General features: G+C 48.1%; 1 protein-coding gene across 1 annotated transcript in view; it reads left to right on the top strand.

Moving 5' to 3' along the window:
* LOC128270508 (zinc finger protein rotund) overlaps window positions 1-10,146 on the top strand; it is a 30,401-nt gene extending 20,255 nt beyond the window's left edge. Inside the window, exon 5 of the mRNA XM_053007914.1 lies at window positions 8,722-10,146. Within this exon, the coding sequence (XP_052863874.1) occupies window positions 8,722-10,146 (1,425 nt within the window). The remainder of the gene's footprint in view (window positions 1-8,721) is intronic.
* Window positions 10,147-13,578: the final 3,432 nt, after the last annotated feature.

The raw sequence follows: 13,578 nt of genomic DNA, 5'->3' as shown, positions 1-13,578 counted from the left end.
TGGCCAAATGCAACACATGCAAAATCAGGATTTTTTCCGCGCGTCCACTCTGTCCACCCCTTTTCCGGACTGAGAGGATGGGAGGAGGGGGGAGGGAGAATGGGGACCGCATTTTTTCTTGTTCGATTTTCCCGTTTTCCCCGCGCGCCGACGATGCGGCGCGGCGCGGTGCGGTGAGATCCGTGCCCTCCGTGCAATTTTTTCCTCGCTCGGGTGCGCCGGACCCATCCCTCTTCCACCCCCTCGGGAGCCCACGCACTCGTTTCGTCGTGTTCTTCGTCTTGCTTTTTTTAATCTGCGCCCATTACGGTCGGCCACGGCGCTGGCTCCGGCGGCCGGCGAAAAAGTATTGCGCTCTCGGCCGATCGGCGGATCAGGATGAAATATGGGGATGTAAAAACCAGTCCTCAGGTACTATTGTGGTCCAGATTGTTGGGATTCATTTAGCAGTCCTCCTGGAAATCCTCCTGATTTCCTGGAAAAGAATCCTGATCTTCTGATTTTAGTTTTTGTCAAATATTTTTGGAGGATTTCAAACGGTTTATTGTAAAGTTGCTCGCTGTACGTTTATCGATTCGTGTTGATGTTGATTTCTTACGCCCATCAGCTTCAATACGAGTTAAGGTCGTGTTATTATTTATGATTATTTAACCAATGTCTGCCTCACTTTTGTCGAATATTTTTATATCATTGGTTGTTTCACCATTAAGGATCATATTACGTATCATTCCTGGTTCTTCATCGGTAAGTTCACAATACCAGATCTAGAACGGGAAAATCGAACTATTAAACAGATGGCTCTAGCTGTCAGTTTGGACCTCCTAGTTTTGCGTTTTTGGCAACACTACCTTGTTTTGACATCAGGTAAATGATTTCAGGTCGAAAAAAAAAATTTAGTTTGCAACCGATCTTTGAAAGGGTGAAAAGAAAAAAATGAAAGGGAACTTTTGTGTCTGAATATGACGTTTTGCGGGGATTATTATTTTTCTGCTACCTCTTGAAGAAAACTGCTGCAGAATCGCATCAAATGATTATTGAAGCTTGTTTTTGGAAGATCGCAGTGCTTTGAGTGGTTTAAAAAATTTAAAATGGCGATTTTGACTTAACAAGCAAAGAGCATCGGAGGACTCCGAGAAAAGTACTTTCTGATGGGACCAGAAAGGTGTGGTGTACCACAAGCTCCTAAAATCTGATGAAAACGTTCCGAACTGATGAACTGAACTGAAACTGATGAAACTGATTCCGACCGCTACTGACAACAAAAGATCAATTTGAACCATGCATTGATCGAAAACGACCAAAAAGCCGGTCCTGTTTTCTAAAATGGAGGCGCCTAGTTGCCCGTGGCAACAAGCACCAGGCGCCCCAAAAAACAAAACTTTTTCAGGATACTATCAAATCACTTGGATGGGAGATGCTATTCCTCCCCGCGTTATTTACCAGACTTGGTTCTTTCCGAATATCATTAATTTTCATGGATAGGACACGTATTGGCTGAGCAGGTCTTCGTTTTTCTACGAGGAAGTCGGAATGGGATGACTATTTATTTTATTTAAAAAGAGGAAGAATTCTTTCGTCTGGGAACCCAAGATTTAGCAGAGAGATAGGAGAAATGTATAGCTAGCGATTGCACATACTTCGAATAAAATAGAAATTGTCCATTCATTTCTGCGGTCAAATGAAATCACGTTACCAATGTCCTTTATTCGATCGGTTTGTGAAGCAAAATGAGGTCTTCTTTGATAGATTGAAACAGGAGCTCGGAACCGGAATCCAGCCACGTTCGAGTGAAAGCAAAGATCGCCTTAACGTCTTGCTTGTTGGAGTCGATCAATCTATTAATCGCAGAAAGTATCTCCTAAAGGAAGGTCTTAGAGATCTACTAGCGAATGTTAACTGGGTTCCCTGCCATTTGGTGTGCCACCTCGCTGCTGCTGGACCCGGGTCCGCCTCATTCGCTCCACTTGCCGCGCCGAGGCACCGCGCTAGGTAGATTCACTCGCTGTCGTTCCGGATTTCGGTATCGCTTTCTTCGTTCGTACTTTTTCCTGTTCGCTCCCAGCGCTGGCCCGAAACAACCCTTACGCGGAGGACGCTTCCCTCCCCCGCTGGAGCCCGCTCCCCCCCATCACTCTGTACGCGCACTCGGGCAAATGCGTTTTATCCACACCAGTACACTGGCAGATCGTGTCATCGTCTCGTCGGGTGGGTGGTCAGCAGCACTCCGGGAGGGTTAAAAATTTGCACACCACGTTTTTTCCTTCTTTTTCTGTATTTCTCTCCCCAGCCTCTTGGCCTCCGCCGCCGCAAGGCGAACTCTCGCGCGCGCCTTTTCGTCCTGCTCTGGCCACAAACGCCCAATCGTATCATCATCATCAGAGGTCCACCTTCCGTTGCCACCTGTCTGTTGCCCGGTCCACCCGTTGCTCCCGGCACCTCCTCCCCACCACGTGCTTCTTGCCTCTCGTGCCGTGCCGTACCTTCGGGTTCCGGTGGCGGAAAAGCCACAACACCACCCCGGAGGCCCGGGCCGGTTTCGTCCGGGTTCGGCCGGTTTCGGCCGCTCGGCCGCTCCTCGGCAGCCGCTGCGGTTGGCGGTGGGGGGGGGTGCGGTGCCGGTGGACCGCGCAGGAAGGTTCACGGGGAAGAAGCAGGGTTCCGTCCAGATTCTCAAACACACGCTGGCCGCCCCGCGTTGCTTCGGTGGCAAAAAATTCAGTCGAGTTTTTACATTCTAATGAGTAACAGCACATAAAAATCTCGCGTGCGTTTTTCGTGCACCACTCGCATCTCGCGCGGCGTCCACACCGTCCACGTCGACGGGTTTCCGGGAGACCGCGCGACAAAAATCCGGGGCCAAGAACGCGTCGCGCGCGCGTTGCGATTGTTTCGCCCCGGCCAGACGAAGCGAAGCGGACAACGGAGAGAGAGCGTGTAACAAACGTTTTATTATTTGTGCGGCCGTTTCTCTTTTTTTTGCGCCGTTTTTTGTTGTGCAAACGACATTTTCCGCGCACCCTCGGTCACCTTCCACCCCCCCACCGCGCGGGGGGCGGAACACGGTGCGGGGAAACCGTTCAATCAGCACCAGCAGCAGCAGCAGCGTCGAAGTTCCGATTGACACTCCACCCAGTTGGCGGGTTGCGGGCGACTCCGATCGCGAAAGGCGAAAGGACGAAACGAGAAGCGCGGAGACAAAAACAAACGGCACAAAAAGTGACACCGTCTCGCGCTGGTGCTAAAACCAATATAGCTAAAGATGCAACAAAAAGCCAATCGGAGGTGAAGACATTCCGCGTGTTGCATTCCGGCACGCCGCCGGAAACAGCAGCCGGTAGCAGGACCGGCGTCGGCGATCCGCGGTCCCTCCTCTCGCGGATACATGCACACACAAACACAACCTCCGGCGGGGCACCGATACCGACTTCGAGAGCCGGAGGACGGACGGAGAACTGAAATAAAAACAGTGCGAAACCGAATCGACGACGACGAAAAACCCAAACAAACATCGACGTCGACCGCGGGGGAACCGAAATGTCATCGAACGCGAAGTTGGAAGCCGTCGCGTAGAAGTGCCACCGTCAGGATTCCGGATCTTGCCGGGCCGGGTCGGGGTTTCAGTCAACCTTTCCCTCCTGGTGGTGGAGGGAATGGTTGATCTCCGTGCGGTGCTAGGACTCCTGGGAGTCCGACGCTGAGGTCGCGACGTAACTCCCCAGACACGCCGCCGGATGTGAGGAAGTGCCTTCCGGTTCCGGGTTTTTTCGATCCTGTGCGTGTGACCCGGTGAAGTGATAACACAGTAACCCGATCAAAGACCTGTGTGGTGGTGTAGAATCCAGAAGATAACGCTTGGAAAGGTGGCTTGGGGTCGTATCGCCAGCGTCTTATGGCCATCGTCGACACAAAGAGTGTATCCATGGGGAAGCAAGCGCCTGATCGAGTTAATCAGTTGATCAACCAGTGATGTGAGATTGATCTGCTTCCGGATCAAGTGTTACTTTGCGCTTTCCGCAGGGCAATAAATGTGTTAATGTTTGCTTCTGATCTGTTCCGACATCCTATTTCTATTATTCTATTGGTGCTGAGTGAGTTCCGTCGGCATCCTGACCATTTCACAGTTCTCCTGGTCAGCCCGACTTACGGGAGCTTCAAAGGATTTGTTGGAACGGCGAAGTGGCGCGAGTTTAGAGGAAAACTTCCGATACGTTTTGTTGAAGATCCACTCCATGGAGGCGCATGGTGGCCCTCAACTCAACCTCCTAAGTATCTTTACAGTTTGTCCTTTTCACTAGTCTTCCTCCAGTCTGTGAGCCAGTTGTTAGTGAGTGAAAAAGTTTCAGAAACCTTGTGTTGTGTTTCAGTAACACCAGGAAACGGATCGTTCACCAAGCGTTAGCGTTAGCGTTTCAAGCTGGAGGGACGCATCGTTGAGTACTCCCGACCGGGAGGCGGCCTAGACTATCACAACTCGCCTCTGATCGGGGAAATAGCGGCCTCGGGTGATTGCAATCAGTTCCACCGGTCGATCGACCAGCTGCGATCGCTCAACGAACGAGGCGTGCTGTCGGCGGCCCCAAACACCCAGCTAACCGTCACGTTTACGCCGATTCACTCCAATGGCACCAATCCGGCCATGCTGGACTACAGTCAACAACAGCAGCAACAGCAACAAGTGCAGCAAGTGCAACAGCATCAACAGCACCCACAGCTGGCACAGCACCATCACCAGCCGCAGCAGCAGCAGCAGCAGCAGCAGAATCAAAAGTCCTTCATAACGAACGGGCTGGTGTCGCACCACGACCGACTGGACTTTCCGCTCAAACCGGGCCACCCTTTGGGAAGTGTTGGGACCGCTCCTGGCAACAACATTTCGCTCGCCGTCAATGGGTTGCTGGTGGGCAGCAACGGAGTGCCGCTGATTGGCGATCGGCTCAACAATAACCACTTGACGGGGCCAAACAGTGGCAATCATCATGCGCCCACCGTTAACCCATCGATGACCAGCACTGGGCCGGGACCTCAGCGTGGAAATGGAAGTACCCCCGGTATCCCGCGGCCTGCTGGCGCCAGTGGAAGTAACGTTCCACCGGCCGGCATAAACGGTGTCACCGGTTCCGGCGGCCAACCAACGGCAGCGACGGCGGTGGCCGGCGGAGATCACATCGATTTAGAGCTTAAACATTTCATCGTCCAAAAGAAGGAACTCGACACTTCGTGTCCGCCGTCGCCCAACAGCGCAGTCCTGCTTATGAACCCCCAACAGCAGCAGCAGCAGCAGCAACATCAGCCACTAATCGAAGATTCGGACGACTTACTCGATACTAAAGACCCGAAGGTAAGCCCGTTCGTTGGCGACTCTCTTCGTGGTACCGCACCGTAGTGGCAGCCTTTTCCAACTGTGCCAAACTGTGTTGTGCTGTATCCATTCGACCGCGTTTTGCAAACACAAAATTGTCCGGCTGTAAAATTACATCGTCCCGTGCGATTTGGAGTTGCTGACAGCGACATAGAACATCGCTTCCGTTACGCTGTGGGTCCTGACTCCGCTCCGGACGTTGAAAATAATGTGCAAAATTTACCACCAAACGCACTCATCGCGCCTACAAGCCGACACTTCCCGGGACGGCCTCCCCGGTTGTTTCTTCTGCAGACCACCGGATTGCTTTACCTCGGATTCGTTTGTCCGTCCTGGCTGGGGCCACTCACATGTTCAAAGCTCCGTAAAATCACACATTTTTAAGGACATTTATCAGCAGTCGTTGCTTTTTGCGCTGTACGGGGATGGCCTCCGGGGATGGGACTAAGGTGTAACGGTTTTCAAACGACTAGTTCTAGGGCCATTTCGTTTACTTATCCGGACGCTTTAATCGCGTAGATTAGCTACAGCTACGCTCCATGATATTTCAGCAGGGATTTAGAAGGAATTCGAGTGTCGTTCGAATCAACGATCATTTGGGCGTTTGCATTCATTAACTTATGTGTTAATGATATCTTATTTAAATAGTAATTTTAAATAAGTGTTTCCCATGCTCGTACGATAAAAGTGATTAAAATTCACCACTTCACACGAGAGCAAAAAGAACCTTACTGTGTTTAATGCTTTTTTATTACCCCATCCCCATACTTGGTGTGTGCGTTGAGAATCGGAGTTTTTTAACACACAAAAAAATGTTTATACATTTTTTATGCAACTTTCTATTTTATTCGAAGTATGTGCAATCGCTAGCTATACATTTCTCCTATCTCTCTGCTTAATCATGGATTCCCAGACGAAAGAATTCTTCGACTTTTTAAGTAAACTAATTAGTCATTCCATTTCGACTTCCTCGTAGAAAAACGAAAAGCTGCTCAGCCAATACGTGTCCTATCGAGGAAAAAGAATGATATTCGGAAAGAACCAAGTCTGGTGAATAACGCGGGGAAGAATAGCATCTCCCATCCAAGTGATTTCATAGTATCCTGAAACAGTTTTGTTTTTTGGGGCGCCTGGTGCTTGTTGCCACGGGCAACTAGGCGCCTCCATTTTAGAAAACAGGAACAGCGTTTTGGTCGTCTTCGATCAATGCATGGTCCAAATTTATCACTTGTTGTCAGTAGCGATCGGAATTAACGTTTTCATCGGTTTTAACGGTTGTAAGAGCTTGTGATACACCACACCTTTCTGGTTCCATCAGAAAGTTCGTTTTTTGGAGTCCTTCGACGCTTTTTGTTTGTTAAGTCAAAATAGACTAGACTAGAAATAGACTTAGTACTAGACGGCCGATTGTTTCCATCATATGTTTGTGATCTTCTAATGGGTGTACTTTACCGGATACTACAAGGTGGCCCAGTCCGAATTTTTTTTTCTATTTGGTTATAAAATAAAAAAAGGCCCTAATACTTTTCGATGCTTGAACTTTTATTTGAAAGGTTGATTCTTAAATTTTGTTTTATGTAAAACAATTTTGGTCAAATGTCTACCACAATTGGTTTGGCAGTAGCCCATTCGGTTGACCTATTTTTGAGTACGTTTTCGATTATATCTGGTCCTATTTCGTCAATAGCAACTTGAATTTCGGTCTTAAGGTTGTCAACAACTGCTGGTATGTTCACCAAACAGTCAGTCGTTGTGGGTGCATTGGCTTCTCTTGCACGATATGTGGGTTTTCCAACCCATAATACTGCTTATTAACAAGCCACCTAGGTGAAAATGAGCTTCAATAAAATGTGCTTTTGACGAATGATTTGACGACCTACCACTTTGGAAATAAATTTTTAATATTTCCCAGCTTTCTTCAAGCGTAAAACGCCCCATTTCGTCAATTTCAAAGTGTATACTAATGATTACAATTTGCAGAAAGAAGTTTGACGTCTTGAACATGAAGTAATTGGAAGTTCAAAAAAATAGCGCCAAATGGGCCACCCTGTACTTTAAAGTTAAAAATTGGCTTCAACAAAATAGTGCATTAGAATAATTTAATAAAGTTGTAGCCGCTGTAAAGCAAATTATAGTATTATTTTAATATTAACGTTAGCAAAACTTTGTCTTCAATATTATCATCCAAAACCCGCGCACATCTACTTCCTTCCTAATTCCGTTACTTTGTACAGGGTGTTCCATCACGATCCAACTATTTAAATGATGAATAACTCCGCTATTTGTAAGTCTACTTTGACAAATTACCCATATTCTGAAACTTCAGTCTATGCCGTATTAGTCATAGATCAATTTACGGTACATAGATCATAAACCGAGCTGAAACATTGAAAATAATCGTTCAACTGTGAAAACTGTGAAAATTGTGCGTGCTTATTAATGCCGAATTTTTCCTGACTTCTTTCTGTGGGGCTATTCGAAGCCATGCCAGCAAGGTTTATGCCAGCTAACTGAAGAACATTGAAGAACTAAAAGCTAACATCACAGCGGAAATTGCTGCTTTTACGTTGTCTATTATCGAAATATTGTTAAATACAATGAAAATGCCCAAAAAGGTCGTTTTTTGTGTGTCTCATGGAGGCAGTCATTCGATCGACACTGTATTCTGAGTAAATTAACGGCATTCTATACCCCAAATAAAACTTGTTCATTTGTCAAAATCGACTTACAAATAGCGGGGTTATTCAACTTTTAAGTAGTTGGATTGTGATGGAACACCATGTATATTTTTGGCACTATTTTTTTTTTTTTTATTCTGTGAGTGGGTGACTTCACCGTCCAAATATGTCAAATGATCTGCCGCTGAATGATTGAATCCGTGAAACAACTGTATAAATATAAAAAAGGCACTAGAATTCTCGTGTTTACTGTTCATGATGATGAACATCGTCGTTCGACTGGAAATCAACGAAAATCTGCGCCGATCAAAGGCAAATTATGAAAATGTATAAATGATTTCTCACTTTCGTGGGATTCTTGGGATTTAGTTGTCGACGACTATTTTAAAGGATCGATTTATACGACTAGATCGTCATTCAGTGAAAATTTTCAGCCATTTTGGTAGCAGCAATCGGCACGGAAAGCTGCAAGAGGCTTTCAGCTGTTCTAATGTAAATTTAAATGTCATCTAACTGGCGTGACTAGAAATGTAATCGGTATTAATTCCAAAAGGTCGCGGAATGTTTCATTCTACTGCAATGAGTTGTTACATGGTTCTTGTACGCGTGGCACCTGATGTTTGAGAGACGAACTAGTTCCGTGTAGCTGTTGTTCTAATCGGCACACCCGTTCTTTGCTTATAGATATTCACGTCGAAAGCCGACTTGCAGCTCCACACCCAAATCCATATGCGAGAAGCCAAACCCTACAAATGTTCGCAGTGCAATAAGGCGTTCGCCAACTCGAGCTATCTGTCGCAGCACACGCGCATCCATCTGGGCATCAAGCCGTACCGGTGCGAGATTTGCCAGCGCAAGTTCACGCAGCTGTCGCACCTCCAGCAGCACATCCGGACGCACACCGGCGACAAGCCGTACAAGTGCCGCCACTCGGGCTGTCTCAAGGCGTTCTCGCAGCTCTCCAACCTCCAGTCGCACTCGCGGTGCCATCAGACCGACAAACCGTTCAAGTGCAACTCGTGCTACAAGTGCTTCTCCGACGAACCGTCGCTGCTGGAGCACATCCCGAAGCACAAGGAGTCCAAGCACCTGAAGACACACATCTGCCAGTACTGCGGCAAGTCGTACACGCAGGAAACCTACCTGTCCAAGCACATGCAGAAGCACGCCGAGCGGACGGACAAGCGGCCACCGATCGGGACGCGCAGCAGCAGCAGCAGCGGTAACGGGGCCAACAACGGGAGCACCGTAAACGTCAGCGCTACGACCCCCGGCAGCTCCTCGGGCGCCAGTAGCAGCAGCAGCAATAGTAGTCACGCCTCCAACGGTCAGCAACCGTCGGCGGTGGCTGCGGCGGCGGCAGCAATGGGTGCGGACAGCGCATACTGGCCAAAGGTCAGTCCGGACTCGGCGGCTGCCACCATCAACGAGGTCATAAGCCAGCAGAACAATCATCACGACTTCAGCCTCACGCCCAACGGAAGCCAAACTAGCGGCAGTACCGCGAGTGCCGTTGCCGGGGGTGGCCAGAACCAGACCACCGACCACCAGCCGGGATCGCACCATACGCGGGACGATGCCGTGGAAGATCTGGTCGGTGGCGGTGCGGTGGGGGTACCATCCGGGCGTGGTCCGAACGACACGGGCGCCCCGAACGCATCCAACGGAAACTCTAATCCCGGCAATCAGCAGCAACAGCAGCAGCCACAATCCGGTCCGCAGCACAATGGCCCGCTAAACGGAGGCAACCTGGCGATGCCACCATCGTCCACCCCGATGTCGGTCAGCTACGACACGAGCAGCATAGCGAAGTCCGCGCCCAACTCGGCCTTTACGCCGATCAACGCGATGCCGCCGCATCTCGGAGGTCTGCAGCACCACCACCACCAGCTGGCCGCATCCCAACGGCCGTCGTACCTGTACGACGCTATCAACTTCCAGAACCAGAAAGCGGTCGCCATGAACCAGAGTCCGTCGAATGCGTTCCCGAACCAGCTGATCTCGCTGCACCAGATTCGCAACTACGCGCACCAACCGGCGGGCGGTCTGATGGCTGGGGAACACCTGCTCGGCGTCACCGTTGGCCCCGGCGGCAAGGATAAGGGCTAGTACGACGACCTGCCACCCAGTCTTAGCTGTCGACCGGGTGAGGATCGATGGTGATCGACGGGAGAACCGTGGCGCAGATGGCGTGAAGCTCGGAAGTTGGCCAAAGTTCTGATGTGAACAATTAGTATACGTTGGAACTATTTTCGGCAACTATTTTGTTTTTCCTCAAAGCTGAAACACATAGACGAAAGGACAGCTCCATTGCCCGATTCCCGATTGCACTCCGATACGCGCGGGGTTCACTGCTAAGCCCATTCGATCCTCCGATTCTTTAGCACATAACAGGCAGTAACAAGCATGGCCGCTGCGAAGGAAATTTGCTACCTTTTCTATTCGATTCTTCCTTGAATTGCTTTTCCATTGCAACGGTCCAGCAAATTGAGTAGAGTAAATTCCCTGTGGACCGAGTCTGGAATCACCGTGATTGGCGCTACCGTTGCAGGTGCCGGTGCGCAATATCGCATAGAGTTTAGATCCCTCAGAGAAACTGTAACTAAGCTAAGCTAAGCCGGCAATGACAAAACGAAAGTAACTAACACATGACCGTCCACAAGATATTGACCATTGCTTCGTTTCTCGAACGGCACTTTCTTTCCAAAAGCCGCCTTCGATCAACCCGGCGTTCATTTGAAGCTGCGTTACGCTAACGCTAAGAGCACGGTTGCGTTAGCATTATTGTTCTGAGTGTTCTGAACGCTTCGTCGAAGCCCGCCGGATAAAACTTTATTTCCTACATACAACTGTGATAAGCAAGTCCAGACAAGTAGCAAAGTGAATAGCTTTTCTCGTGTTTGAAGTTTTTCTAGCGTCCTCTTTCAGCATTGTTTAGTAACAACTAGTTCTTTTATTGTTTTTCCCTATCAAACCAACGTGAGTTCCAACCACCAATCCAAGTGAGAGAATGTAAATTGCTCGTCTAAAAAACCATGTCGCCCCTCGTGATCGTGATCACGGTGGCGCAAGCTTATTCCTACCGATCAGAAACAGTCAACGTGGAAAGAGTATTACTTAAACTATGGGATGTACATGGGGTCGATGGTGTAAAAAGAGTGCTCTTTGTGAGGAATAAAGATACAATCACTAAGAATTATTAAAATGTTACTACATCCCACTTCGACTCCTACTTATCGCAAAACAAAATTAATGTACCAACTGGACATAGCGTTGGCGTACAGTTCAAGTGCGCAAACAATAGAACACGAGTAAATGGAATGGAATTGCTTTCAACGAAAAAGCGTCAACCCCACGTTTGAAACGAAAGCAGTAACTGCACCGCTGAGCGGCAACTGACAAACTGACTTGAGGATACTTATAATTTTAAGAGAAGAAAAATATAGATTTAACTAGTATAAACGTTTCGTTGGAATCGAATCGAATCAAGCTGGTGAATGGTCGCCGGGGGGGTTGTCTACGCTAAATATGTGCGGTACAGTAAGCTAAGTAACTAAATTTGAAGTAATATGGTGGAGCGAATGGGACAACGTTGGTTGATAAAAGTGACGAACGTGAACGTACAGGCGCTCTCTTTATCAATGTTTAATGTTCTCGCGTTCTTTTATGGCGATCGTCGGAGCATGAAACAGTAAATTGAGCGGACCTACCGCAAAGGCATTCAGCAGAAAACGTAAATATCCTTTTCATTTACATCGTTGTAACTGTAAATCTATACAAAAACCACACAAACAAAAAAAAACTATGGAACTACTTCAAGAATCAAGAATAAAAAATAAAAGTCTCATAAATGTATGTAAATTACGCTACACACAGAGGTATTTATTACGAGTTCTTGCGCATGAAATAAGTTCCGAAATCAACTTTTCGGCATTGCCATTGTGCCATTGTGGCCCATTGTGGCTACGATCTCGACATTAAAGATGGCCAAGACCTCAGAAAGCTCCGTTGTTGACATCACTTAACAAGTAAATTTTCCCGGCAAGGAACCGGTTCATTTTACAACACCTATCTCCCGGAGTTACGACATTAATCCCAGAAAGGTTTTGGTGCGTGATTAAAAAACAAGTCACAACATAATAACCGTGAACCAAGAGTGAGGAAAGCACCCAAGGAGCAACTATGTACCTTTTAGTGTACGTCGTACCGTTCGGCGTACACTCGAAGGACCGTCCGTCGTACCGTTCGAAGACCTGCAAAAAGCAGCAGCTTTGCCGTTCTTCGTACCGTTCGCCGGCCGTACGTTGAACCGTTTGCCGGCCGTACGAAGTACCGTTCTTGGTACGGTGTTTCGTACACTCTACGTACGGTTGTAAAAAGCTAATTTTATGGCATTTGCTATAAAGCTTTGATGAAAAATATAGCGCATATAGTCGGGGAAATACTGGGTCAAAATTATTATAGCAAACCAGTAAAATTATTTTTTATTATTTATTTATTTATTTGTAAAATACAAAATAATTTCGTTACCCAGCGACGAACGTGCAATCGCCGTGCGCCGTGCAAAGCATTACAATCTATCCAATCTATCGGTTAAGAGGTGGATCCGGATAACCCATCAGAGAGGCAACAACACTCTGGTAATCGACAATGTTTTCGAAAACGACGAAATAGATCACTTTGATGGTGGTATCACAAGCGGTTTGCGCTCCGTTGGCAGCTCCGAAGGGCTGCCATCTGTGGTGCTCCAACATGGAAAATGCCAAAAGTGACCAAGATTTGGACTGATCCCATTCAACTGCGTGTACCTTCATATGATCGTCGTGGGTCAGGAGCAGCTTCATCGTCTCAGCTGACTCCGGTTCTTTAGCGTTGCCTCCCCTCGCTGGGAGAGTTTTCCTTCTTCTCGGCCGACAACTCCTGTGGCCGCCGAAGCAAACACCAGCAAGCGAACAACGTTGTTGGGTGGCAAATGTAAATTCGTTTTCGCGAAACGGTGATCTTTTGTGACGCACCAAATTGTTACACAGCATCGCGTCTTACGCTTTCCTCTGTCATTGTGCTCCGGCTCGCTTGGGCCGGTGCCGGGACTCGCCGTCGGGGCTGCGTCGAGGGCGCCTCGCTACGTAATTACGATGTACCGCAGCCGAGATTTTTCGTTTTCCTTCAACTTAGATTTTTCCTGTACGTCGGAACCAACGTCGACCAGGTTGGTTCCGATTTTCCTCCATTCAAAGAGTTTGTTGCGCGTTGAATTACCGATCTGGTGTCTACAAAACGGTAAGATCACAATGTTAGAATGATGAGACAACCATATTACTAACCATACCCGTGGAAGATTGTGCGTAGCGTTCTTGGATCACCTAGCAGTTGCTGCGCACATCGTCCCCATTCAATTCCACTTTGTCAATCTTTACCATTTCCGTTATTTCGAATACCGACACAACACACACAAGCCGTTGTGTGATCACTGGCAGATTTGTTCCAATTACGCGAAGCATCTTGTTTCCTGTGCGAACTGTCCTAAGTCGGGAACTGGGA

Source organism: Anopheles cruzii, chromosome 3, assembly GCF_943734635.1.
Source record: "Anopheles cruzii chromosome 3, idAnoCruzAS_RS32_06, whole genome shotgun sequence".
Lineage (NCBI taxonomy): Eukaryota > Metazoa > Arthropoda > Insecta > Diptera > Culicidae > Anopheles > Anopheles cruzii.
The sequence above is the reverse complement of the archived record's forward strand: the minus strand, read 5'-3'. Positions and strand labels throughout refer to the sequence as shown.